Source organism: Aulostomus chinensis, chromosome 17 (assembly GCF_037954235.1).
Source record: "Aulostomus chinensis isolate RoL2024-O1b breed Wild chromosome 17, RoL_Achi_v1.0, whole genome shotgun sequence".
Classification (NCBI taxonomy): domain Eukaryota; kingdom Metazoa; phylum Chordata; class Actinopteri; order Syngnathiformes; family Aulostomidae; genus Aulostomus; species Aulostomus chinensis.
Window position 1 is genome coordinate 23,216,153 of NC_141336.1, and position 26,957 is coordinate 23,243,109.

At 44.5% G+C, this 26,957-nt stretch overlaps 1 protein-coding gene across 4 annotated transcripts in view; it reads right to left on the reverse strand.

Moving 5' to 3' along the window:
- The window catches only part of daam2 (dishevelled associated activator of morphogenesis 2), a 99,250-nt gene that overhangs the window by 31,927 nt on the left and 40,366 nt on the right, over positions 1-26,957 (reverse strand). For all 4 annotated transcript variants that reach the window (XM_086183736.1, XM_086183735.1, XM_086183738.1 and 1 more), the window contains exons 3-5: positions 19,755-19,844; positions 9,182-9,256; positions 4,749-4,843 (exon numbers count right to left, since the gene is read on the reverse strand). In XM_086183736.1, coding sequence (XP_086039862.1) covers positions 4,749-4,843; positions 9,182-9,256; positions 19,755-19,844 — 260 coding nt within the window. The remainder of the gene's footprint in view (positions 1-4,748; positions 4,844-9,181; positions 9,257-19,754; positions 19,845-26,957) is intronic.

Genomic DNA, 26,957 nt, shown 5'->3' on the forward strand with positions numbered 1-26,957 from the left:
GTCAATATTCTTGCTGGAAGAACTTTGCAGGAACAATGTCCAGAGAGCTATAAAGGAAAGACTCTCTCAGACTATCTGATGCTGTATTGACACGAGTCTGGGACTGCGGTGCATTCTGGGCCAGGATGGCCTTGATGACCTCCAGGAAAGGCTTCATTTCCTGCCCTCCTGCGGTTATTTCACCAGTGTTGGATTCCTATCTTGATAAAACAGGCAAATGCACACCAAAGTCTTTGTAAATCTGAGCATACGCTGATGATGTGAAACCTTTTCTGACCCAACTCTTGAGCCTCGCTCAACTCCCTTCGATGTCGGCCTGAATTTCAGCTTCACCAGGACTCGTCACAGCCTCATCGGCTGCTCCCGACCATCCATCTGACATCTGGACAACCTCTTTGACTGCTCGGTGCTCACTCACACTTTTTCGTGCATTTTATAGATGTTTTGTTGTTTCTTTAATATTTTACTGGGGAGACATTGAGGCTGCTATCACACATTAATGTCCCTGCAGCAAAATCTACCCGTAAACCTGACAGAGGAAACCCTCCAGGGGGGAAAATCAGGAGAATTATAACTTTAGCTTGCTGAAATATTGAAGTGAAAAACATGTTTCCTATCCAGAAAACCCTTCTTTTCTCCAACTTGCAGAATCTGTCACTTAAAAAGCTTCATTTGAAGCAAAAAGGACATGACTAAATGTGTGGGAGCGTCCTGGCATGTTCCATGAGGAGGGTAGTGGACCCTACCAGATCATTCTGCAGCCACATTCACCCTCCGTGTAGCGTACAGTGACCAAAACATAATTCCAGAGGCTTATAACCAGCCAGAGAATGAAAGTAACAACAGTGGGTGGCTTGCTGACAATGTGCTGCTTTTGTGTGCTCTGCCTGGCACCCCGCATGCCCACCATGTGTTTGGGTCCTCTGACCGAGCACAGAGTCCGGGAGCACAAGGGCATCTTTTCACGCCAAGACCCAGCTGCTTCTCTGAAATGCCAGAGGGAAGGAGGGAGGGACGCCGGCTCGGGAGGTCGTGAATTAAAAGCACAAAACAGACAGAAACCAACACGTCCCACAAGATGCTGCCATAAAACTGAACCACACATTCACACAGGGACACAGGCGTGACTCATAAAGGGGAGCGTCAAGCTGAAACTGATGGCCACATTGAGCCAAGATGTCCCCCCAGACAGCTAAACGGTCAAAGGCGTTTCTTTGCCTCAGCCGGGCATTTGTCAGGGACGACACACGTTATTAACAGTAGCCTTCCCTGAACAGCCATATTCAGAGGGGCACACCTGCTACTAGCAACCTCCAACATCAGCGTGTGAACGAACTATAACTCACCCTGAAGAGCGTGAGAGCAGGTGCATCACTCCATACGGAGGAGTGGTCAGTGCAGCTATTGTGAATGCTGGGAGGGAATCAAAGAACCAAACCTCAGAGGACACAAAAAGTTAAAAAAAAAAAAAAAAAGAAAGAAAAGAAGAAGAATGGAAATGATTGATTTTAACATTTTAAACAATCTGAAGGAGAAGAATATTGTGTCAGGAATACTGGTGTTACTCACACACCGGCTGACTTCACACACACAAGTTTGAGTTCGTTGTACGTATTTTTGTTGACCTCTGATAGGACCCTGTTTGTCCACCGAGACTATTTCAAAGAAACTCAAAGGGGCGGAGCTCGAGCCAAAGAACATGTTACTTTTTTTTTTTTCACGGATCCATTTTACACAGTGAAACATTTGTTACACATTGCGTGGATACGTGCATAATTATCCAGAACTACAATTACAAATTCATGAAGTTTCATCTCAAATGGAGGAGAGTAGTCACACACACACACACACACACACACACACACACACAGTTGTGCTACTGTTTAATTATTCAGCAGTAATTCTGCAGGATCCGCAGCCACTCGACTACCAGAGCTGACTTGATCGACCCCTTTTGGAAACATCATACAGTTCTTTACCACATTGTTCAGGGATGACATACAATGAGACGCACTTCAGAGTTTAGGAAGAAATTCTTGCAGTTTTTGGAATTGTTCTTGCCGACTGCGAAATCCATTTTTAGCTGCACATGCCTCATTTATTGCCCAGAGAAGCATCTTGAACAGGTTTGAGTAGTAAATCAGAATTAATGAGTGTATCTACAATTTTTCATCCTTATTTATATACAACTCACGGGAGTTCCTGGAGCAATTTATTTTATTACCTTTAAAGACAGCCCAGTACTTTTTAATGAAATCATAAATCCTATTGAGAACGTTTAGTGTACTTTGCATTCAGCGTATTCCCTCTTCGTGTTTTCAGGGGTCGCGCTGAGGCGTCCTTGTGGTCTCGAGGCATCGCTGGCTCTAAAGATGGTCGGGGCCTTTAGTTGAGTCTCTTCCTCATAAATCTCTCACAGTGCTTCCTGTCTGACTCCATGACAAAAAAACAAAAAAAAACCCTAATAAGTTAATTTCAAATGCAGATGTCGGAACGTTTAGTTTTATGAGTAACTAATTAAGCAAGAGGCTGCATACATCACCCACTTCCATTTATTATTTTTAGAGTCAAATTTTTGTTGCTCATTCCTCAAAACGTAGAAATCGGTTCATTCATCCCTCGTTACCTGACCACAAATCTGAGTTCCTACGCAGTAAAACTGGCTGCATGTTCTGCATGGACCACCGAGACAGGAGCGTGACTCCAGATGGACCCATGGCGGTGGGAGTTCTTCCAAAATTAAAACATCCGGAAAGGGAAAGTCAACATGTATGTATGTCCAGAACTCTGCAAGCATTAAATATAGATGGATGATGTGGAATCAAAACTGTAAAGTGATATTTCATGGTGAGTTTTTTTTCCACAGTAATTACTTCATTGGAGATATGAAAACATCACCATAAAACACTCTTTTTGGCCTGAAGTTACATCAGAACATTCAACAATACCAATTAAGTTTGCTTAGGAAACCCAACAACCTCAGAATAAGGATTCCATGATTTATTCCCAGGATTCATTATGTAGATAAACAGATTAAAAAAAACAGAGAAGTACAGAAAAACTTCTCTGCTGTGCATGTAAATGAACAGTGCCTGCAACTATGGTAGGATGATATTGACGAGGAGGAGGAAGGATATTTTAATAAAATATCATTGACGGTGTGATAAGATACAGCTCTACTGGTAATTAACGACTACTTTCAAATGTGCAGCCCTAATTGACCCCATCATCTTCATTAGCGCTGATTTCGGCACTTGTGTGTAATTAATCTCTGATGGGATGAAAGAGAATGCTGACACACCACTGGAGACAGAGCTCAGTAATCAACTCAGGCAACTGCAGTAAACATCAGCTTCTGCACACAGATGCGACGGGAAGAATTCATAACAGACAAGGTCGTTATACGTTTCAAGCTCAAGGAACTCCAGTCAAACACGCTGGAGCCTCAAGAGCGATACAAGACGATGTAGCGATATATGAACGTGAATACAAGCAGTGGCTCATCTTTTTTAGTTAAAACTGATCTGAGATCGGGTTTAACAATTCTTTTTTTGTGTTCTGCCGGTATTCGCCTTCATTTTCAGCATTGATTCGACTGTGTTTTAGTAGTATCACAAGAAAATGTTCTCAAGTATGCAACTGAATGTATAACTAAGATCAAGGACCACAAAACGTATCCATCCATCCATCCATCCATCGTCGTCTTCCGCTTATTCCTTACTTGTAAGGGTCGCGGGGGGGCTGGAGCCTATCCCAGCGTCTACGGGCGAGAGGCAGGGTTCACCCTGGACAGGTCACCAGTCCATCGCAGGGCCAACATACAGGGACAAACAACCATTCACACTCACATTCATACCTACGGTCAATTTAGAGAATCAATCAGCCTCATCCCCTCTTGATGTCTTTGGACTGTGGGAGGAAGCTGGAGTACCAGAGAGAACCCACGCAGGCACAGGGAGAACATGCAAACTCCACACAGAAAGATCCCGCGCCCGAGCCGGGACTCAAACCCGGAACCTTCTTGCTGTGAGGCCACAGTGCTGACCACTGCACCACCGTGCAGCCCCACAAAACGTATCATCACTTTTAATTTGACAAGTTACCTTCCGCCATTTTATTTTAAAGCTGGTTTTTCCCCCACGATTAAATAGTCAAGATACTACCGTGCATACACACACTTGGCCTACAAACGCGCGCACGTGCTCACACACACACACACACACACACACGACCCAGACACCAAGTCTGCCTTGAGTTTTTGTCACTCTGCAAGTAATGTCTGTCACTTCGTGGCCCCCCTTTGAGATAACGCAACACCCCCGCATCGGTCCAGACCGCTACATCATACGACTGGCACAAGCTGACGGACAGCTCCAAAGTAGCCGCTGATGGGGAAAGGGAGGTGATTTGTATTAGCGAGCCTCCCAGTGTCCATGAAAGGTTCTTTGTGCTGATGAACGAGGTCGAACAGCTGCAGATGCTGCAGAAGAAATACCAGGAATGTAGTTCTGAAAATATCTTAAATTGGTTTAGTGTTATTTAAAAGTAAAAAGGTTCCTTTTACGGTAATCCAGCTGTGACCAGAGGCAGACTTCATGCTCCTATTACAAGATCAGCTGTAGTACATAAGTGGAGCATTGCCTGGACAAGTCAGGCAGCAGAAACACTCAATAGATGGAAGGGTGGCTCGACTGTCCGCGGCAGAGGGAAGGCTCATAGTCCACTGGTACCACGTGAGATTGACTGACCTCATCGGCTGAGTCCGAAGTGCTGTCTTCAGATCTTCCACCACCTTGTTCCTCATTTCCATTTCCTCTTCATCAAAGGCGAACAGGGTCTGCATCTGGAGACGAGGGGAAGAGGGAAGGACAAGAATCTAATTAATAAAGCTGAACTTTGGATTTAGCCTGTGAACAAGCAAGGCTTTGGTTCCTTTAATGTCTTCTAGAATAGCGTGAAGCTATGCAACATGTCAAAATGTGTCTTGTAGCAGCAATCAGGCTTAAAACAAATAGGACAAATCATTTAAGTACACATAGACCTGAAGTGTTAAGGCATTTCTGCACCGCTTAATGGCTCCGTTAGCGACATCAAAGGGTTGCCGTGCTCCCATTAGTCAGGACCACAGGGCTTCTGTTTAGCCTCTCCAGGCTTTTTCCATGGCAGCTCCTTGCCAAGTACTAAGGTTCAAACACTGGGTGTGTGTTTTAGCAGCGGAGTGAGCTAGTCACAGTGTCTGCCTATTAATTTGCCTGAAAAGACATTTATTTAAACACGACCCGGTTTTGTAAAACTTTCTCGAAGAAAAAAAAAAACGAAAAGAGGCATTAAAAAGTACAAGCTGGGTGCAAATGTTTGATGGCAAGTTGTGATCCATGAATGCCTGCGAAGCTCACCGAAGCCCCTCGTGTTTGACTAACTTACAACATCTCTCGTCTGTCCGGTGTGTGTTTAACCTAGAAACAGAGCAGTCAAACATCCATTGTGTCGACTCAAGTCCAGATGGTTCCCCGTGTGCCAGGAAGTGAAGGCTCTGGCTCCCGTTCCTCTAAATGAATATGTTGAGAGTCAATGGGAAGTTGGACACAACAAGTGTTGGGGAGAGTGAATGATTTGGTCCTGCTGCGAGCCAGTCCACCGTGTCAATGAGTCTAGCCAAACGGCTTCTTCTACATCTGCTATTTGTAAGATCATTCTAACCTGTGGCCAGCATTCACATACGGATACTATTACAGCCAGTTGGTAAACCAGCAGAGGGTACTTGCCTAAATCCTTATTAAAGGAAGTGCCCCCCAGAGCCAGAACTTTGCCTTCAAGCTAGAGTGATGAGTGTGGCTAATCAAATCCTTAATTCAGACCATGTGGGTCGCTGATGCGCCAAGTAAAAAAGTATTTGTTTAATAAAAATGAAGACAAACAACATTATTGTAACTAAAACAACCAGGCGAAGTTAAAGAGAGGCACTCGAGCTCACAAAAGGCGGGCTGAAACCTCGCCTTCATCCTATTGTTCAGCTGATTGTAGAAAACACAGATTACAGCCATCTTCGCTCTCTCTCCTGCAGGGACAGAGGCTTTTGTCCCCTCGGTCTAAGGTTTGAACGTCAAAGTGAGGTAGAACGTTGGAGACGGCCTCTTTTAATTTATTTTCACTCTAACCTCCACACCCGAAATATTCGAGGCTCTCGTTACAGGACATGGAGCAGGAATATCTAATAGTCCCCGCTGGCCTGTCACTGTGCCTGAGGGTGTTTGTAAAATGCATGGAGGCAGCCGTAGCCCTGGTCAGGTCACATGACTGGCTGTGACTTGTGCGCGCATTTCTGCCTTGATGCTCTTTTCGCTTTCCATCCCCCCGCAGAAGTACTTGTCCAGGTGAGGCTCAACCAGCTAGCTTTGACACATTCAGCTACGGAAACTCTTGACAGAGACACAAAGACATTTAAACCATCAGTCCCAAGCTAAAAAAATAAAAAAACTACCTCCAGGCGCTGACACAGTTTTATGAATGAACATCTAGATACTGGCTGGACAGTAATCTCTCTGGGCGGCAAAGCCAAAATGAGCTCATCCAATAACTCAGCTACTGTAGAGGGGCTGTCCCTGGTGAGCTCAAGTTTTGGAGCCAAGAAAATGAGGTAATTGACGAGCAGAGCACCTCCAGATTCAAAAAAAGCTCTCTCGTCAAGATGCTGTCTGGAGTTCTGTGCTGCAGAAAATGGAGACTGATAGCAGGAATGAAAGCATGATTCAGGAAAGGCAGGAAATGGGTCAGAGCTATGGTGAATGAGGGAGACTCTGCTCAAGTGCAGCTCGAACAAGAGAGTGATTGTGCAAAAATGGTGCGCCGATTAAAATCTCTCTCCACAAGATGTTAAACCTATTACAGAGTCATAAAATCTTTATCATCTTTTTCCCCCCTCCTTAAAATTGAGTTTTTGTCCAACATACTTTCGAGAAAAACTGCAACCACTGGAAGAAAGTTGGAATATCTCAGCACACTGGCCCCAATTTTACACTTGTTTCAAGAAAAATTAGCAGCTCTCAGGTCGCCGATTGTGACGGACGGGTGGATCTTTGAGTAAGTCTGCAACACCAGAAGTACATCAGCGCTAATGCACCTCCAAGAGGCTTCGTTCTTCTCGCCGTTTCCCTCCGATATCAACCATGACCGGAATATTGCTGCCCTGTACCTGTGGAAGTCCCATCAGAAAACTAAACACCATCATGTCTGGAGCCCATAACCGCATCCAACGGCCGTTAAAATGATGAACCGGATGTAAAAAGTGATTCACTGTGAGCAGAAATGGAGATGATGCGAGGCCACACAGTCCAATGAGATTCCCAGCCGTCTCCAGAAACTACGTCTGGAAGACTGCAGGTCCAATTTAGGTTTTGCTGCCATAAACGGATCAAAACAATGCAGAGGCAACAACAACATGATGTTCATGTATTGCAAAGCTGACGTCCAGTTTATCTACAAGACTACAAGTAGGCGATCAGCGCCATCTGATTGATTACATTCGACAAGTAGAAAACCATCTACTGGAGGGATGCAAAACCAAACTGTTCTTACACACACACACACACACACACACACACACACACACACACACACACACACACACACACACACAGGCTCATTAGCTCCGCCCTCACTGAGGAATACCAGAAAAAAAGACCAGGCACTAGCGTAATGGCGACTGTCCTACAACTGACAGCTAAATGCATTATTCTTTCACCTCATGCACACATTTCCAACATGTGTGAGCGTCCCTGCACTTTTCCAGCATTTGCTGAGTGTTTTTCTTCTCCGTAGTGTACAGAAGTAACTGAACCGAACCAAAACCGATAACTAATGGGTTACAGAAGGATTCTGTCACCAAATTTTTCTTTCATTTTCACTGAAAACGCGTATCCATTACAATACACAGTTATCAGCCTCTTGACGACCAATAACCTGTATCTATGACAAAATGATAATAATAATAATAATAATTTTTTTTTTCTTAAATCAATCAACCCCTAAATCGTTGCATGGCAGAAGATGTTTTTAGAAGAAGACAAAGAACAAGAACTGACAGCAGGTCTGACAACTAGAAGCACAGAGGCACTTCTCCAGCCATGCAGGTTTAAAATTCATAGCAACTCACAAATCAGCTTGTTTTTATTTTTTACTACACTCTGTGTGTGTGTGTGTGTGTGTGTGTGTGTGTGTGTGTGTGTGTGTGTGTGTGTGTGTGTACTGATACACTTCTCAGAACTAGCTAACTCCCATCCCCTGAGCAGAGCCAGTAAACAAAAACAGCTGCAAGAATAGCAACCTTCAACATATTTGCCAGAAAAAAATACCAACAACAACAAAAAAATGGCAATAAACAGATATTAAATACCATGACTTTTTGGTTCCATATGGCCTGTGTAAATTATGGTTGGACAGACTTGTAAATGTACTAAGTGTCTGTGAGCTTAGCCAAGAGGAGATGGAGAACAGTCGCTCCGTGACTAATAGGAGACGTTCTCACTCTGTTTGCAGGAGTATTTCTCCAGTAAAGCTTGACGCCCTGCTTACATGTCATCCTTAAAGAGCCCCTCCAGAAATGTCATGTTTTACGATCTCCAAACATTTGGCAGCCAAACTGTCGTCCACACAAGGACCCCGGGGTGAGGGGTCAGCCTGGTCGGTGGCCACATGTACAGTCGAATAACACAACTCACATGACAGCAGTTATGTCTAAAATAATACTGAGATCATGGCAGAAAACAGTTTTCTAATTGTGTCATGTTGTTTTCATTGGCAGCCTTGAAATTATGGCTAGAAATAATGAATGGTTTGGAACTGGCTTCCCTCCACGTCTCCGACAGCCATTCCCACTGACTTGACTGTTGAGTGTCTAAATGGCCTGTTTGTCATCACAGTGTGTGTGAATGCCGGGGTCGCACCGAAGGAATGTGGTCACACGAGCATCACAAGCAGTCAGCGGGGAGATGGTAAAGAAGCGAGCTGCCGTAGCCGGAGAGACGGAGCGGGTTAACGGTGACATCGAAGGAGGGGTTGTCTGATGCTTGAGGAAAGACGATATCTTAATAGGACAACTTGGGCTGGCGAGGAATATCACCCATGTGGGAATTCCAGTGGAGTTAGGTAGACACTGAGACAGACGGAGAGGAGTGGGACTTACGGCAGCCATGGAGTTGATGCGGTCGATGTAGTAGTCAGGCCAGCTTGTAGCCAGCTTGTTGGGGTCCTCTTGCTCCTGGTCCGGGGACACAAAGACAAGACAATCAGATTTATCCCTTTCAAATGGTTGCAGGACAGCTCAACTGGTTTCTGGAGAGGACAGTGACGTGTGATGAAAACCATTTCAGCTTACGTTTCCAATTTCGAGAGCAGCCAGAGTCCAAGACTTTGATCAAGAGTGAGATATTTCAGCAACGGCTGGCGGGATGAGTTTCATATGGATACACAGAAGCTTGTTTTGCTTTGGTAGCACCTAAAGGTCAGAATGGCAGCTGGACTAGCAATCTGAGTAACAACTCTATGGTATCAGAGTTTTAGTTTCATCTGAGTGACACTTCAAACAAGCGGAAACGCACACTAGTTTACTAATGCTTCAACACTTTCTTTCTGACCATCACAACTAACCGGGACCTGAGCTCAATTCCTAGGTGCAATCAGTCACCCAAGAAGTGTATTTTCCTTTTCAACTACACACAAATACATGTCACAGGTACAGTTTCTGCCCTACATCACTTCCTTGTGACTCCAGAATGCAGAAAGCCACAGCTATGTAGATCTAGCTTGAAGCTAGTAGCAGCTAGTAGCAGCTAATAGCAGCTACAGCAACAACAGAACAAGAAAACTGTTCAAAGACATCTTTTTACAAACTCTCAGGCACATCCAGGTAATCAACTCCTTCTTTATCCAGCCGTATGTCCAGCAATCAACAAATACTTTCATTTGAGCTAAAAACAAACAATAACCTGTCTGGTTTGGAGCTCATTCACAGTAGCGCAGAACACGGCTAGCTGGCGCATTAAGTAGAACCACCTCACTTTTTGTTGTTGTAGCGCCAAACTGGATGGAAAGGAAGAGACAGACCACACTGGACGACGGGCGTCATCAGTTGTCATTAGCCTCAAGCTACATTTTTTACATAAGGAAGTGCGATGCAGGAGGGGAAACCTGTCACCATCAAACTGCAACACGATGTCTCAGAAAGGGAGAACCAACCAAAATGTCCTCACAGAGACGGTATACAGAAAAACTAATAAGCTTTACAGTAAAACTCAAGCTGGTACACACACACACACACGCACGCACACACACACACGCACGCACACCATCTCTCTGTCGTGTGACCATCAGATGATAAACCCTTTCCCTTTCATTGCAGTGTTTCCTCTCATGTTTCTCTCAGGACAAATTTGAGGGTTCTAAAAGTAGTAAAATCACCACTGTGTTCACTTGATCCAGAAACCATGGAGGAAAGTGACAAACACAGCAGCCTCCATGCTCTCTTTAGGCTGTTTGGTCTTGTTAAAACACTCCTTCTGTAATTTAATAATTTTGTAAAGCATTTACTCTCTTTCACTCTCCTGGTTTCATCCTTAAATGTTCCACTTTTCGCTCCGTACCTCAACATCCACATGAAAGGGGAAACGGACGAGGCAGCCCAGTACATAATAACTGGGTCACAACATCCCCGGCTACTCACTAGCATTAGCTCTCATGATGGAGAAAGCAGGGGAGAGAAGAACCGCCTGCAGGAAGGTAGAGTACTCTGCAATAGTTTTCAAATACTTCTGCCTGAGATCAATTTGTCCTGGCCAATCATAGGAAGCGTGATGCCACGAGCAAGCGAGGCACGGGGGAATACTTCCACCATGTTCCTGGTTTACATCTGGTCTTGTTTAGCCTGGGCTTACAGCGTCGGCGGAACACTGTTGTTCTTGTAACATCGGGCACGTTGATGAGAGATGGAAACTCAAATAAGTTTCCATCAAGGCAAGAGGTATAATCATGAGTTGCCAGTGATGTATATGTATTTTTAAAGGTCAACATATGTCAGAAAAGGATTTCTTTCTTTCTTTCTTTTTTTGCATATAAAAATGGGTTTGGTATGATACTGTAAATACGGTGGTCCAGACACTCATTTATTTATTGAGTGTTACAGCAATTTTACAGAGACTGTTGGCACTGGAGGGATGGACGAGGAGAACATTCCAAGGAGACTGTTAATTATACTGTGTCACATGAATCACATAAAACTAACTTGAATATCTTATAATAACGCTGTACTGTGAGGGCATTCTGCTCTAACAACAGGTCGCTTCCGCTCACTGACACGCGGAGTTGCGATCGATCACACGGAATATTGACCGATTGTGACATTTGTACCATCGAGATTGTGCTGCAACCCAGCAGCAAACCAGCAGAGACAGCAGAGCAAATGCACAGAGGAGGGCAAGCTGCGGTGCTTTTGTGGCAACAGTGCAGACGCCATTTTGGACTGTGAATGTCAATGGAAATGGCAAAGAATAAGATGTATTTGTCTGACAAACTCTTGGGTCCAAAATGGCGGCAGCTCATGGTCACTGCTGCGTGCCAATGTTGCAAATTGAACGATTATTTATCTCTTTACCACCAAAGTCCTCTGACAAACAGGAAGAGTGTGACAGCGTTTGGAGTTTATAAGAAGCTTCTTAACCGACTGCTCCTTCTCAGGTCCAGCGAATGTTTTGCGTTTAGCTTTTCGTCTCTGAAACGACGACCGTTTCTGAACCGGATTTTTTCAAGATGGAGCTAAATCGTTGAACTACAACCAAAACAATCTAACTCTATGTACTATTTATTCTGCTTGTGTTCTCAAGCTGGCCGTTGTTTTCCACTACCGACACGCTCGGGATGCGATGCCAGACAGATCCTGAAGCTGAGATTAACAACCTCACTGCCTCCCTCTCCCTTCAGTGGAATTACAGCCACCGACAAACCCTCAAAAACCTACTGAGTCCGATGCAACATTTACTCTGGCAGGTTCATGAGCTGGAGTAAAGTGCTATAATTTTCATCTTATTTTGGGACAAATGAAAAATGATTATGAGGGGTTTTTTTGTTTTATTTTTAGGTTATTCTTTTTTCTTTTTCTTTTTTTTTTTTTAGTCATATCAGACTTCCTGAATATTTGCCTCTTAATGTCATTTCTGAACGCTGGAGTGATGTTAAGTTTGTTCTTGTTCCCTGCTTTTCTTGATCAAACTATTTTCTGAGTTAATCACAGTTGATGACTGGTATTAAAATCTGGTGATAAGAAGCTAGGCTCCATAGAAACATGCAAACAGCAGGCTGTGTGTGTGTGTGTGTGTGTGTGTGTGTGTGTGTGTGTGTGTGTGTGTGGTGGTGGTGGGGGGGTCTTCACTGCTATAAAAACAGTGAAAGCTTATGGTTTTCTTCTGGCTGAAAACGTTCCAGTTGCGTGCTCTGCTACGACAGTTTAAGGTCAACACCATCACTTTATTACAACAATTACACACTTGCACTACACTGTACATTCCTCATGTCTGGTGACATTAAACATGATTTATAACGGGGGCTGGCGCAGGAGGAGGACAGGAATCCCCCAGTTGTGTATAAGGTATATTTCTGCAAGGTGTTCCTCCTGTTACAACCATCTGCCGAGGGATATATTGTTCCTGTGAAGACCCAAATACCTGACTAAAGCCAGAGTTCAAGAGTATTTTACTGTGTGTTTGGCAGGCTGCTGCCTTTGCGAGGGCACCTGCTGCAAAAGTAGATGAAATTACACATTTCAGCTCCCCTGCCGTGATGCAACAAGCAATCTTGACCTTTTCAAACCTCCGAAAATGTTTCAGTGTCACCGATAATTGAGTTCACGGGCTGTAAAAAAGTCGGTGCAACCGTAGCTTCCATGTCAAAGTTCTCAGAGCAACAGGGGGTAAAAGCCAAACTATCGGTCACTCTTAAGCACTTTGAAGTGTTTTCTGAGGTTTCTGCTGTTTGTTTGACTCTAATACTTACTGCCAATTACATGCTGAATGTTTAGCGCGAGCTGGAGGAAGGAATGGAGATCTACAACCATGCGACACGCTGCTGTGCTGCTGATTCCAGGTCGATGATGACTTCAACATGCATGACCAGAACGCACACCCACATTACGCTTGTTCTGCAGAACAAAGACCAAAATATTTTCCAATCTCTGGGCAGCAAACTTGGCCTAGACGCTCTTTCAAGTGTGGCCCAAATGTTCTGGGTTTTTAAACAGCCAAGAATCCATACACTAACTCAAAAATGACACGCAAACATGTTTCCCTGAGGTCCCCCGTTTCTTTGGGTGCTGATCCAGCTCCTTACACTGTTGCCATGTGCTCAGAGAGACCCGGGGGGACCCTGCCTATGATGTGGGGGGACCTCACGAGCCGCCCAAATCCACGACAGCGCCAGCAACACTGAATCAAACACCGGACTGCAAGAGCGCTTCAACAAAGCAGAACACTGTAAACAAGTGTGGTTAAAAGAAGGAGAAAAAAAACCTGTTTTTGGATTCCTCAAATGTGAATACTTTTTCCTTGTAAAAAATAAAGAAAAGAAAAAAAAGTCTTGTCAAACAAACATAGTTGATACATAATACACATATTGTGTATAAAAAAAAAAGCTTTTATCTCAAAATGAGCATCTCTGTGAGTGCTTGGATTTGACAGTTACATCTGTACAAATTGCCTGGCTCCTCCCGGTGATGAACGGGCAACACTCCAAGGTATATTTGGTACATTCCTTCCAACCCTTCCAACTGTGGTAGCAGTTGCTGCATTAGATGCTTCTCACATAGCTGATGGACATACTGGCAAGCAATCCCAAACACTCGGGCTGACCCCTGAAACTCCATGGTTACAATCATCAGTCAGGAAACCCCCAAGTCGCCTGAGATTCCTAAAGCCGAGCAGTTGCAAATCTCAGATGCCAGCGTTTCCTTGTTTGTTAGGCCGCAGAATAATTTATGTTGATTCGTCCCTAGAGAAAAGGAATCCGGGAGTATTCCTTCCCAGAAAAAAAATGAGAGGAACACTGCCGGTGCTGTTGTACTGCTGTTGTTTACGTACATGTTGAGCATCCTTTAAGTGAGAATGTAGGTGTTTAAACCTATAATCTCTGGCTAGATCCAACAGTTTGCTCAACGTTAAGTTGCTGTGGACTGTGAGTGCTGCTGGCGAGGCATGCAAAGTTGGCTGTCCCCGCTCGCCGGGGCTCACATCTCTAACAACATCTCAAGTTTAACCACGACAGAGACATTTGAGCCAGTGGCAAACCTCAACTTGATTCACCCACATCAGGCTATTCTCTGTGGCAAACCATCAGCGTTGACCGCCCAGTTGCAAACAGCCAGCGAACAGCAAGGCTCAGCTAGCGTGGCGGGTAGCCAGGCATGCTAGCTGTGGTCAGCGCCCACGGTTCCCTGTTGAATACAGCACCAAGTCGCCAAATCATCCTGAAATTCGGCGCAAGCTCACATGTCCCCGCCATGGTTAAACATAAGATGTAACAAAATTTGTTTTCGGAGAAACCAAAACCTCATTGGGCGAGCGCTCCATGCTAGGCGTAGCCTGCCTTGCTGCTCACCAGCTGCTGTGTTCTTGAGAAGTTACTGATATTATGGCCATCAATAACAGAATATTTAGCTTTATTTCATCATAAACTGCCGTTCCAAAGTTGTCAAGTTGTAACCGGAGAACAGTTACGCAGCTTTTACGTAACATTACCCTCTCTCTAAACGAGAGGGAGAGCATTGTGAGAATACAAATCTTTAAGTGTAGGCAAGCCAAACACGGGGAGACGTCGTCATACATGAACGAGAGATCTTTGATAGTAAACACAACACATGGCCTACGCGATAACGGTGCTACAGTCAACAGCATGGGGAAAAAAACAAACATCGAGGACGATAAAGAGTAGGAATATAACGAGGTGAAAGCCTGCTGAAATGCTGCAAAATACGGAAAAAATATGTGAAAGAGCTGTTGCGCATGTACTAGAGGCATTACGGGCCGCATCAGATGTGTTTACTTCCAAATCTGGTTACTATCAGCCTCATGTTTCTTGAAAGTGAACTTTCACGTCAAACTTCCAAAGAGAACTCTTACACAACCTCTTGTTGAAGTTCCAACTGACCAGTGAAATCCTTGCACGTGCACCAAAACATGCAAATTTGCACAGAATTCTCCACATCATTCCTGTGTGGTGCAGTACAGTAGGTCATATGAAGGCTATCTAGCGGCTACAATAGCACTTTGTTAAGGCAAAATATCAGAGAAAATGTAAGTACTGAATAAACCAACATTTTCTCCATATTCTCTTCCCCAGCTGTCACCACAATATGTTCCCATGTGGGCAACGAGGAGGGATTGTCTGGTTTTCCGAGGAGCCAATCTCTCCTCAGGGAATATTTATCTATGGAAGCCAGGATATAAAATCTCACCTATAGGAGGCAGGAAGTGGACAGGATATGGAATTCTTGAAGATTATGTAACATTTGGTATTTCTTACAGGCACCTACCACTGCAGTGAGCCTTTGCCTGGGGTCACATTAGTTTAATAAATGGGGATGAAGCACATGTGTCTAATAACTGACTGCAGGAGACGGGTGCATGAATCCAGGGTTTGATTTTCATTCAGCTCTTGCTCAATTAATCCTAAATGATGACCGTGCGGTTGGATAATTTTGAACAGAAACATAAAAGAATTTGAGGGTATCTGGCGAGCACATACCTCTGTAAAGGCCACCTCAGCCAAACCCAATTTCAAATAAAAAAAAAAAAAAGCCTTTTTTTTTTTTTTTTTTTTTTTTTTGCTATGCAAAATTGATCTTCTCCTAAATTGTATGGGTTCTTCTTTGGCTCATGCTACATCCCTTCACCAAGTTTGTGAAAATCAGCCTGGTAGATTTGACATAACCCTGCTAAAAGACAGAAAAACTGCACAGGTCACATGGTCACCTTGCCAGAGGTAAGAATCCTCATTTTAATGAAATCCAGGTTGATAGAGCAAGAATAACTGCTGGTTTTGACGCTGATAAGGGGTCATATAGTGGGTCACGGTGTTTGCCAGCACAGCATTGCTAATGGGAGTCAGGAGATGCTGTTTGGCTTCCAGCACTGAGCGATTATCAGGAGCTATTAAACCCTTACATCGTGTTCTCCACCTGGGGGGCTGCTGGATATGATACCTGTGAAAAACACACACACACACACACACACACACACACACGTGCACTTGCAGGAATTCAGTATAAAGAGAGATTAACATATGCCATCTCTGTTTGATTTACACGGTAGGTAAACATGTATACAACCATCAAGTCATTCTTTGGTTCACCAAGATGCCTGATCTCTGTCTCTCACACACACACACACACACACACACACACACACACACACACACACACAGATAAACATCCAACACTGCTGGCTGAGGTTCAGATCAGAGGTGCAGATATGGATGGCTTATACAAAGCCCAAGGCCTTGACAAGATGTTCTAGTTAGTCATGGTACACCGAGACCATATTTATGCTAATTACATCACTGGTATTAGCCAGAGAGTGAAAGAAGATAAATAAAATAAACTACATCCTTCAGGGAAAAAAAAGAAAAGAAAAAATGCTAGAAAAAATCTTAACTTAACAGTCATGATTGGTTGATACCAGAGTCACGTGATCCATGATGCAAACAAGCAAACATAGAACAACAATGCAAGTAGAAGCTGAGCTCTGAAGAGTGTTTGATAAATGATTTCTGGTCATGTAATCAGTCAATTGTAATTAGGGATAATGACAAACGTGCGATGTTTTAAAAGTGAGGGGTCGAACAAAACAATTCTTTTTCTTTTCACTGAATCGTGGCCGCCTGAAACAGATGAGGATGTATGGAAAAGGTTATTTTTGGTGACAAATGTACAGATCCTTTTTTTTTTTTTCTTTTTTAAACCCTTCCAGATTTGTGCTTTGGTTCTACAGCAGCCAGAGTTTATGTAATGTTCCCTCACTGCACATCAATCCAGTTCAAAGTAATGGCTGACAGCCTTTTTCAGCCAACAAGCTGAAGGTCCTCTGGTCGGTTTGCTACCTGCTCAGCTACAGGAGACTTCATCGATGGTACCAGTGGGTGAATATCGGATTTAGATTCCTCAGCTGGCCAAATACTCTTAAGGCAGCTAGTGCCTAATCCGAGTTGTGCAAGTTGCTAATTATAAGCTACCAATGTTTTCAGAATACTTGTCCTAACGGTCCTGTGTTTAATAAGTGCTATCTGAAGTAAGAGATGTGGGAAAGCCAACTGAAAAATGTCAGTGTTAAAAGAATCAGTTTGGGGCTTACATGCTTTCATTGGTCCGATCCTCAACCCACAAAGAAGAATTTACTCCTTCCGTTTATGTGGAAACTCAAAAATCCCCAGATTTGGAATTTATAGTGTTCACAACAGGATGGAACTGGCCTGGCTGAAGAGGCAATATGTGTTGGCTATCTTGTTTTGCAGGTGAAGAAAGTTAGTTTGTCCCTTCGCCGCCTGCTAAGTGGCTCCGTCCAAGTGTTATCTAACCACAACAACTGGAGCTGCGGCTGTAGGAAACAAGGGAAGCAGTGTTGGACCTGGACGGGAACGGCTGAGGGAATTTCTGCTGTCCTCTGCTCTCCGTTCAAATCACTGCTGTGCTGTAATTCAGAGGAACACATGGCACTACTAAATAGTGTGTGCGTGTGTCCGTGTGTGCGCGCATATGTGTGTGTGTGTGTGTGTGTGTGTGTTACATCTTAAAAAAAAAACAAAACGACAAGACCTTGTAAAACCCGCTGGTGTGAGTTTACCTCCATTTTCAGCAGAGCCGTTCATGTCTGTGTGGCTATGTGCACGTGAGGACATTATTCCTGCCTTCCTACCCGCATATTCACACACACAGACAAGCAGGTTATTATCCAATATTGCAAGCCAGTTGTTTTTTTCCCCCTCATTCTCCATTACAGCGCCTGTATTCATGAATGAGGGGTTTGTTTGGTTTTTCCTCCGGCTTTCCGCTGTGCACTGTGTTACCCCGGTTTTGCTCTCCATTTTCAGACCAGGACACACAGCTGCTTTTTTTCCAATTTAACCTTGCAGAGGAAATTATTTCTGACTGAAAGAGATGGGGGAGGAACGACAAACTAATATATCCTACCTCCAAGCCCAACCTCGGCATGCACTTTCAAACCATTTCGGTTCCAGTGTGCCCGGGTCGTTGCCAAAATTCTGTTTCCACTTCCTTCTGCTACAATACAAAGTGCTCGTAAATGTCCGTGGTTGCTTCAGTGAAATATTCAACAACTGTTAGTGGAATATTGTAGAACTTCCACCTTTTCATGTGGGTGCACATGTGAAAATGCACATGCTGACATTACTTTAATCTGCCTCGATACCCAGTGTATTAAAAAAGTAAACTTTGATCTACTCTTTTATATCACAGCATCTCCGTGGTGCTCCAGCTTCCATCCTTGCCTTGACATCCCTCTAAACGCACCACAAATCCACTGCTCTTCTTTGTCCTAACAACGCTGTCCTGCACACAAACTTCCACACATACAGGTGCACACAACCGCACACACAAACTCCTCTCTTTAAAGGTTGTCAAAGCCTATCACGTCAGCTAAGCCTGCATGCTTTGGAAAGACAAAGAATGGGTTGGATCCTGCTCCTGCTTCCAACACTAAACTGTCGGCCAAAAGCAAATTAGCACCCAGATACGGGGGGGGGGGTTATGACCATGTATTCAATTTGTTATTGAGGGAAGGTAAGGGGCTGAATTCCCCTTCTTTCTCCAAGAAACAATGTCATTTCCTGGTGGATACTTGACCACAAAGTGAGAGCAGAGTTGTTGTAGAGAGACACGCTGAAGGGTATGACGCGAACAAGAGATGTTTTGGCGAGGGGAGAGGGTGAAAGAGAGGGCTGACCAGAATGTTCTAATGCTCTGGTGGTATGTTGACAATTCTGATGCAGCGTTCGGAAGGATTCAGGCAGACTGTAGACAGGAAACCGGACATAATTTTAGTGAATGAGAGCAGGATGGAAAAATTGGGGTGATGCCATCAAAAAAAAAAAATCCCCTCTACGTAAGATGAAAGTTTAGAGAAAGTTAAAATATGTTAACTTTCTGCCGTCCTCAGTAAATCTACAACTGAATGGTGCAGAGCTCCTCTTCGTAGGTTGGTCTCGTTTTTTCCGATAAATAAAGACAAGTTGAAACTGAATGAATTGCATCACATTTTGGAGGGAATTTAACACTATTTGAAATTTGCAGACAACATTCAGAACAACTGCTTTATTTCGTAGTCACACGCATCACTGCTTTTGATCTTTTTTTGTCTCCACCGTGTCTGCCTGCTTGTATCTGGATGAAAGCTGCATTAACCAGCGCTTCAACGCGGGGAGGAAGATGAGAAGGGTGCTGAAACAGGGAATATAGCTGTGTACCTTTGATTTGCCATTGTGTGTACTGTGTGTGTGCATGTACAGCCTGCAGAAAACATTGTGGACTATGGAGATGGTGGGACGCGTGCAGAGTGCAGCTGTTTGCGTCACTGCAGGAATGAGGAGCTGGGATGGGGCCTGACTGTCTGGCTGAGCTGATTCAAAATCGGTTCTGTGAGATGTCCTGAAATGACGTTCTCCACGGTGGCGGGAGCGACCCAGAGGTCGGACAGCTCAGGGCTCACCTTCTTCTTGCTGCAGTAGATCTGCCATTTCTTCTCATCAGGCAGAGCAAACATGGCCTCCCTGTTCTTATCAGTCAGGTCCAGTTCATCCTGCAAAAACAGAGAAGTTCCTTTTTAAAGCTCTGTAATAACAACACAAATCATTTTTTTTATTTAACCATACAAGACCCCGTAGAACACCTCAAGAGTAAATGTACAGTACCATGATGACAAACTGGGAAATAGAACAAACCCTCAGGGTACTATCTCTGCTGTTTATACAGAGACACTTCAGCATGGCTGCAGATGAGCGGGCAGATCAGGTTTACACAGTGACATCCGATTGTCCGACCTTCCCACTGTCTGACTGAACGGGTCTCTGCAGACTTCAGAGGAGTGTTTTAATATTCACCCTGCAGCTCAGCTCAATTCTTCAGCTTGGTACAAGGAGCCTCCGCCACCTTTTGAAATGCATATGAGCCCAGGAAATGAGTCTCTGTGTTCCAGGGAGGAAAAGTAAAGTCTTGGAAAAGGATGGCTGGATAAATCGGGGTTGAGGAGAAACGGGGAGACATGGAGCTAAGAGACAGACAGAGAAACACTCCGGTGGATTAAAATAAAAAAGGAAGTTTGTCTATTTGGGAGAGGATGACCACAAAAACATAAAGCGTGTGGGATGTGATGGGACGCCGTAGTACCAGGGCTTTGTGCTCAAGCTCAAACTAATCTCATCATAATGGTTTTGGTACCATGACGTCAGCCAGAAGTACCGGGCCCCTCAGGCCCCCCAGAGTGAAGATGCCTAACAGCACCAGAGGTTGGGCCCCTCAAAGCCCATCAGTAGATTCACAAGGTTTGTTTTGATCCATTCAGCTGGACAGGGTGGGCTGAGGTGCACATTCCAAGTATCCGCCGCTATGAAGAATGACATCATCGCTCACCCGCTGATTTCAATGGGATAACCAGTAGCAGCATTGATGTGGTTTTGAGGAAGAAAAAAAAAGGGGGGGATCTGAAGGGTGTGAACTTCAAGGGGATCTAATAGACATTAAAAAAAAAAAAACTACAAAGAAGCTTTACAATCTTTGGTCAAAGCATTTTTCATCCCAACAGCAAGATTTCAGTGATTAATTATGACTCTAAGAAGGAGATGATTATCCAGGGACTATTTTACCCGCCACAATAAAAGCACGATGCTGTTATGCCACTACAGTATCAAGCAAGAAACTAGCTATTTCATGGCAGCTAAGCATACAACCTCTGACCCTCCGTCCTGCAATATTTACAGATTTTAACTTTGGCCAGGACCTCAATCCTTTCCTTGTATCCTCAGACTTAGAAATGGAGGCTAAGTAGCCGACTCGTCTCTGGCGTGTCGCCTGTTTGCCGGGTCAAAGCCCCGCTGTCCAAGCTGCTGCTATTTAGAAGGGCTGATACAGGGAGCTGGTGGGGAATCAGTGAGAATGAGACCCCTGGATTTGAACCAGATGGGAGCTGAGCCCAGCAGCTGATCTCCCTGCTACTTCTCTCTGTCCCCCCCACCCCACAGGCCTCTCAACTTAAGGTCTCATAAGGAAGGGAGTTATGTGAGAGCAGGATATACGTCAGCAACGAGAAGGCAGGATTTAGGTATCAGCGGTGTGCAGGTTCTCCAGTTTAGGGGGGCAGGTAAGCTACCCCAGGAGGAGAATACCATTTAGAACTAGACGATTACATAAGGGTTTTATGTAAGATTTGAGGTGTATCAGTGGGATATCAGCAGGAAAGAGGAGGAAGGGCGAGCTGCAGGAGCTAATGCATCATGTGATTAATAAGTGCTGCCAGTTTCATGGAGTTTTAGTCCGGTAGACATGGCGCTGCTCACAAAAGTGAGAAAACAGAAGAGTTGAAGTCGAAGATGGGGAAATTAGGTGGGTGGAGGAATGTTTGTGTCATACCAGCCAGTGGACTTTTCACTTTCCAGTTATGCAACATCCCATCATTTTTGTCCGCCTCCCACGGCTTCCACACGTGCTCCCAATACCACATCTGCATCACATGGCCTCTCCTCATGACCCTAGCAACACCTAAAAACACCTAGTCCCCTCGCTCAATCTCCCAAAACAAAAACCAAACCACTTTCCACTTGGCGGAGTCAAACTTTCTCTTGATGTGCCCCTGTCTCGCTTCGCCAGCACGCTCCAGTTGGGAATTAACATAAACCAAAGCTAATATTGTTACACCTGCAGCTCCAGAGAGGAAAAATACATACCTTAGGCCTCTGAACACCACCTTTCATATTTTCAACCGAACTGCCTATCGAATAATGTTACAAATTAAAAAAGGGTGTCACAGTTCTGAGCTTTGACAATCATTTCCACAGACTGACTGACAGACCTGCTCAATCATTCAATTTCCTATTTCTCAAGACGAGTGGGCTTCTCAAATGTGCTGAGATAATATGAGGATACAGCAAAAACTGGGGAAAGGCAAAGAGGGCAAAATAAAATGAATCGGTTCAGTATTTTTTCAAGTAAGAACGCCAAGCATTTGCCGGTTTCAGACTCTTAAATATAAGGGTTTTCAGCTTTTTTCCATGCGCACTGCAGAAGATTAGGCGTATTTGTGCTTTTGACTGATGAATGACAAAAGAAGTCATACGAACACGTCACTTTGGGCTCTGGGAAATTGTGATGATCTTATGGACTACACGATTCATTAATTATTCATGGATTTGAATAATTGATCAAAATAATTACTAGTTTCAGCTCTATAAATCAAGTGTTTTTCCCTCCAAAGATCAACTTCAGCTTAGTAAGCAGACTTATTAGCATTAGAGTGTGAAATGACACTGCACAAGCAGCAAGTGTAGTACTGAAGGTAACACTGCATACAGAAAAAATGTAGTTATCATGTTGTTGTTCATGTTATTAGCTCAGTTCCTGCCTGTCTTCCCCGGTGTATTTGCCCAATGAAGCCATCTAAATCCAAGGTTTAAGCTGCTGCAAGCATTGTGTGTTTTTGTGTGACATCTCAGTCTGTAGTTGTGTCTCTATTCAGAGTCGTTACCCTCTGAATGCACAGCCAGATTACAAAAAAGTTCCTCCTTTCAAGGCTGTCCGGCAATGCAATCAATCCTGGAGAGCAATCTAAGGGAAGTTCTACAGTTGTCAAATGTAAAGCCCAAAAAAAGCTGTTATCTGATGGAAAAGTAAAGCTGTAAAAAAAAAAGTTACGAATACCACATCCGTGCAGACAGATATTGACTTTTAAGAGCGCTTTCTCACCAAAGGGTCTGGTCCAAGGTCCGGACTTTTTTGTTGTTGTTACATTGTTTTCATTTAGTCCAGTAAAGTTCGCTTTCTCACTGCTATTATGAAAGCGGACCAAGGGAGCGACCTACGTCATGACGCCATTAACTGCAAGGTCTGCGCCTGTCATTGATTGGCTTGTGGATGAGCGTGCGTCTGACGTCACTGCGTCGGAAGTGCTCTGGCGGTGTATTTGTTTTGGTCTAGGCAAAGAAGTTACCATCAATCATGGATCCACGGATTCACTTTGCCGTTGGTAGACGCCCCTCTCTTTCTCATGGCATCGCGCGCCTTGTTGCATGCCTGCCTCAACTTTTTCATTTTTAGGTGACATTGCTCCGCTGTTCTGTCATACCCCCCCCCCCCCATCCTCTCTGAAAAAACACAAAACGTCTCCAAGTTCCAGTGGGTCTTCTCCAGTTCATTTCAGATTTCGTCCTCTGACCATATCTGAATGAAATACTTAATTCCCCCCCCCCCCCCCAAGTATTACCACGGCTCATCTTTGCTTTGTTTATGTTTTTTTCGGCGGGAACGAGACGTTTAAATATGACGTGTATCCTGCTTTTGGTCCGATAGTCCGAAAAATGCTTTCACATTACACAGCAGCGGACTTTGGACCAGGATAATCCGGACCGAGACCACCTCCTGAGGCAGGGCCAAAGACTCGGTCCTTAGTCGGGACCGTGGTCCGGTGGAGCTGTCACATCTGTCAATTTGCTCCGGACTATCTGGAAAGTCCGAAAGTCCGGACCAAACAAGGTTGTAAAGAAAGCACCCTAAGACATTTATTTTTTGTGGATGAAATGGATTTTTTTCCCCTGGCGACTGTGTCCACAGCTTCTCTCACAGAAGACACACTGATCTACTGGAGGTAAGATAACTACCTCTCACAGCTCATAAAATCACAACCCCCTCTTTAAATCTGCCCTGCTGTTTTTGGGTCCTTCTATAGCTCAACATTGACTATGGAGCAAAGTGTGTGGGTTTGTGTGCCAGCTGACAAGGAGGCCCCTGGAGGCTGGATGTGCTGCTGATGAAAAGGAGATTCAGGGTCAGGTCTGAGCAGACAAAATATTGATGTCAGCACATCAATACCATCGATTGCACAGACGACTCGTGGCAGCCCTCCAAGTCTCTTGGCCGCTCTATTTAGGAGCACAGGTTTACTACGGCATCTGGGTCACTGAGCTTTAAAACTCTGCGAGGTCTGCGACGAAGACTGGATGGAGGTTTGAGACAGTGTTCAGAAAGCTAACAGTGCAACCTCAGCTTTTGGATTCTGGGCCAATTTTGGATGAATTCGTCAAATCTGCCAAAGAACTTTTGTTCACAAATTCAACAGCAATGTGTAGTCGAAACGTTCTCCTGCTCTGACTGGAGCTTTGCAACAGTAACAAATGCTCATAGGTAGTATTTCAGATTAATCTGGCATAAGAGACAAAACTGGAATCCTCAGAAGCAGCCGGAACAACTGAAGAAAATAAGACTGTACTAATTTGGTTTAGGTCATATTTACTAGGTCGATGATAGATCCACAAGGGTCTGTGCTTGGACCAGTCCTCTTCCCCCTATACCTGCTTCCTCCAGGTCACATTATTAGGAAACACTCGATTAATTTTCACTTTTATGCAGACGATACGCAGCTGTACTTATCAATGCATCCACATGAAACAAATCAGCTGACTAAATTGGAGGCTCCCCTCCTGTGGAACCGTCTCCCAGTTTCGGTCCAGGACTCAGACCCCCTCTCTACCTTTAAGAGCAAACTTAAGACCTTCCTTGATGATAAAGCTTATAGTTGGGCTGCTTAGGCTGGCCCTTAGATATGCTGCTATAGGTTCAGACTGCTGGGGATCTCCCATGGTGTACTGGGCTTCCCTCTCCTCCTCTCTGTCCTCCTGAAAGTGTCATATAATATATAAATATAATATATAAATCATACTCATGTGTTACTACTGTAACTCATCTTCTTCTTTGGAGCCTTCAGGCTCCCCCACATCCCAGGTGCTGCTGGAGGAGGCTACAGACCTGAAGAAGCTCAAGTGGCCACCCATAGCACCACCTGCTCACATCCCCATCTCTCCATCAGTCTCTTCCCTTTCTCTCTCCCTGTATCTCTGTCCCTCTCTTTCCTTCTGTATATCTGTCTTCCTCCATTATCTGTCCCCGTCTCTGCCCTGCTCTCTTTCCCCCCAACCAGTCAAAGCAGAAGTCCGTCCACATGGAGCCTGGATCGGCTCCACCTTCCTGCCTGTTAAAAGGAAGGTTTTCATCGCCGCTGTTGCCTGATATGCTTGCTGATGGAGAACTGTTGGGTGTAGATTCATTGACGGAGTGTGGTGCTGGACCTGCTCCACTTGTAAAGGGTCATGAGAGAACTTTTGTTGTGATTTGGCGCTACATAAATAAAACTGACTTGACTGATACATTATTCCATGAGTCCCGTGGGTGTAATGTACATTGTGTACTGTAACACATCCTGAGATGGTCATAATTAAGGCACATGAATCATATGGCCACATTAATTAATCTGCATAACAGGAAACAGATGATCCATGTCTGTAGGAGATTTTAAATATTCATCTGCACCATATGTAAAGTTGAGGAGCAGGGCGATATCAGAGCAAAGCCTGCTGTTGTTGTCGAGGCCACACTTTCATTTCCAGAAGTATACTGGATAATTGCGTGCAGACTGCAGGAGGATGTCGGGCGTTAGAGGGGAGAAAAAGGATGCAGCAAAAAAAAGGTGGATGCCTGGAAACTGACACTGAAATGTGAAGGAAAATGTGTATGCAGGAAGAAGGAAAAGAAGAGTGGCTGTGAGTGGGTGCGTCTTTGTGACAACTGATTGAGAACGTGTAAGACTCCACCTTAACAGGAAATATGCATGTGTGTGTGAAGTTGCTTTTCCGAAGGGACCCTGAATGCCTTTGACTCATGTGAAGTCTTACAGTCCTGGCTGAGAGGGTCAGTGACACACACGCTATGTATATCCTGCAGCACTCTCTGGGCGAGACAGGAAGGCAGAGGAAAGGCAGGCAAGATAGCAGGAGGTCATATAAGGCCTCAAGGGGACCTACAGGAAGCTGTTGCTGCCATTATTGACCAAAAAGAGATTCTCTGAGTTTCGGAGTGTGTCTGCATTCGACATGCATTGTCCCGCAGCTACTGGATGCTAAATCACACCAAGCTTTTAACTATAATCCAGAAAAGGTCGGCTTTAAAGGTACGATGTGAATAGATTTAGCAGCATTACTTCCTTTGGCAAACAATCAAATGTTGCAAGGTTACGCTGCAGTGTTGAGGTGACTCATAATATTCTCTCTGTGGCGAGTCAGTATGTTGCTTGCCATTGCTCACCTACTGCCTCTCCCCTCGTCCAAACGAGGCTTGACCACTTCCGTGATAAGGCAGAAAGGACGCCGCTGGCTTTAAATCAGAGGTAGAAAGAGAGCATTAAAGATGGGAAGCCACTTAGACAGCCAAATGCAAAGGAATGACAGGGGGAAAGGAAAGATGGTGCATCCCAAGGCGTGCACTGGGGAGGAAACTCACTCCCAGTGGCTCAGCGGGTGGGGAACATTTCCATTCTCTCTGGTTATGCAACGCATTTTTGATTCGCATCCGGCTGCAAAGTCACACTGGAGGGAACATTAGGAGAGGATTTATGTTTTAGACAGTCTGTTTTTTTCCCTGGAAATACAAGATACAAATGAAGAATGTTACCATTACGGCTTCAAATGGAGAATTTATGTGGCGCTAAAAACAATGACAGAGAGTCAAACTGAGAGGACGCCACCGAAGGCTGCGTTGCCTGACAATGGACAGCTGGACCACTGCCCAGAGTGGTTGGCTTAAGGCAATCTCAAATTATGAGAGTTAGAAAGAAAGAATGACCACATCGGGAACAAAACAAGAGGAGATAGAAAGA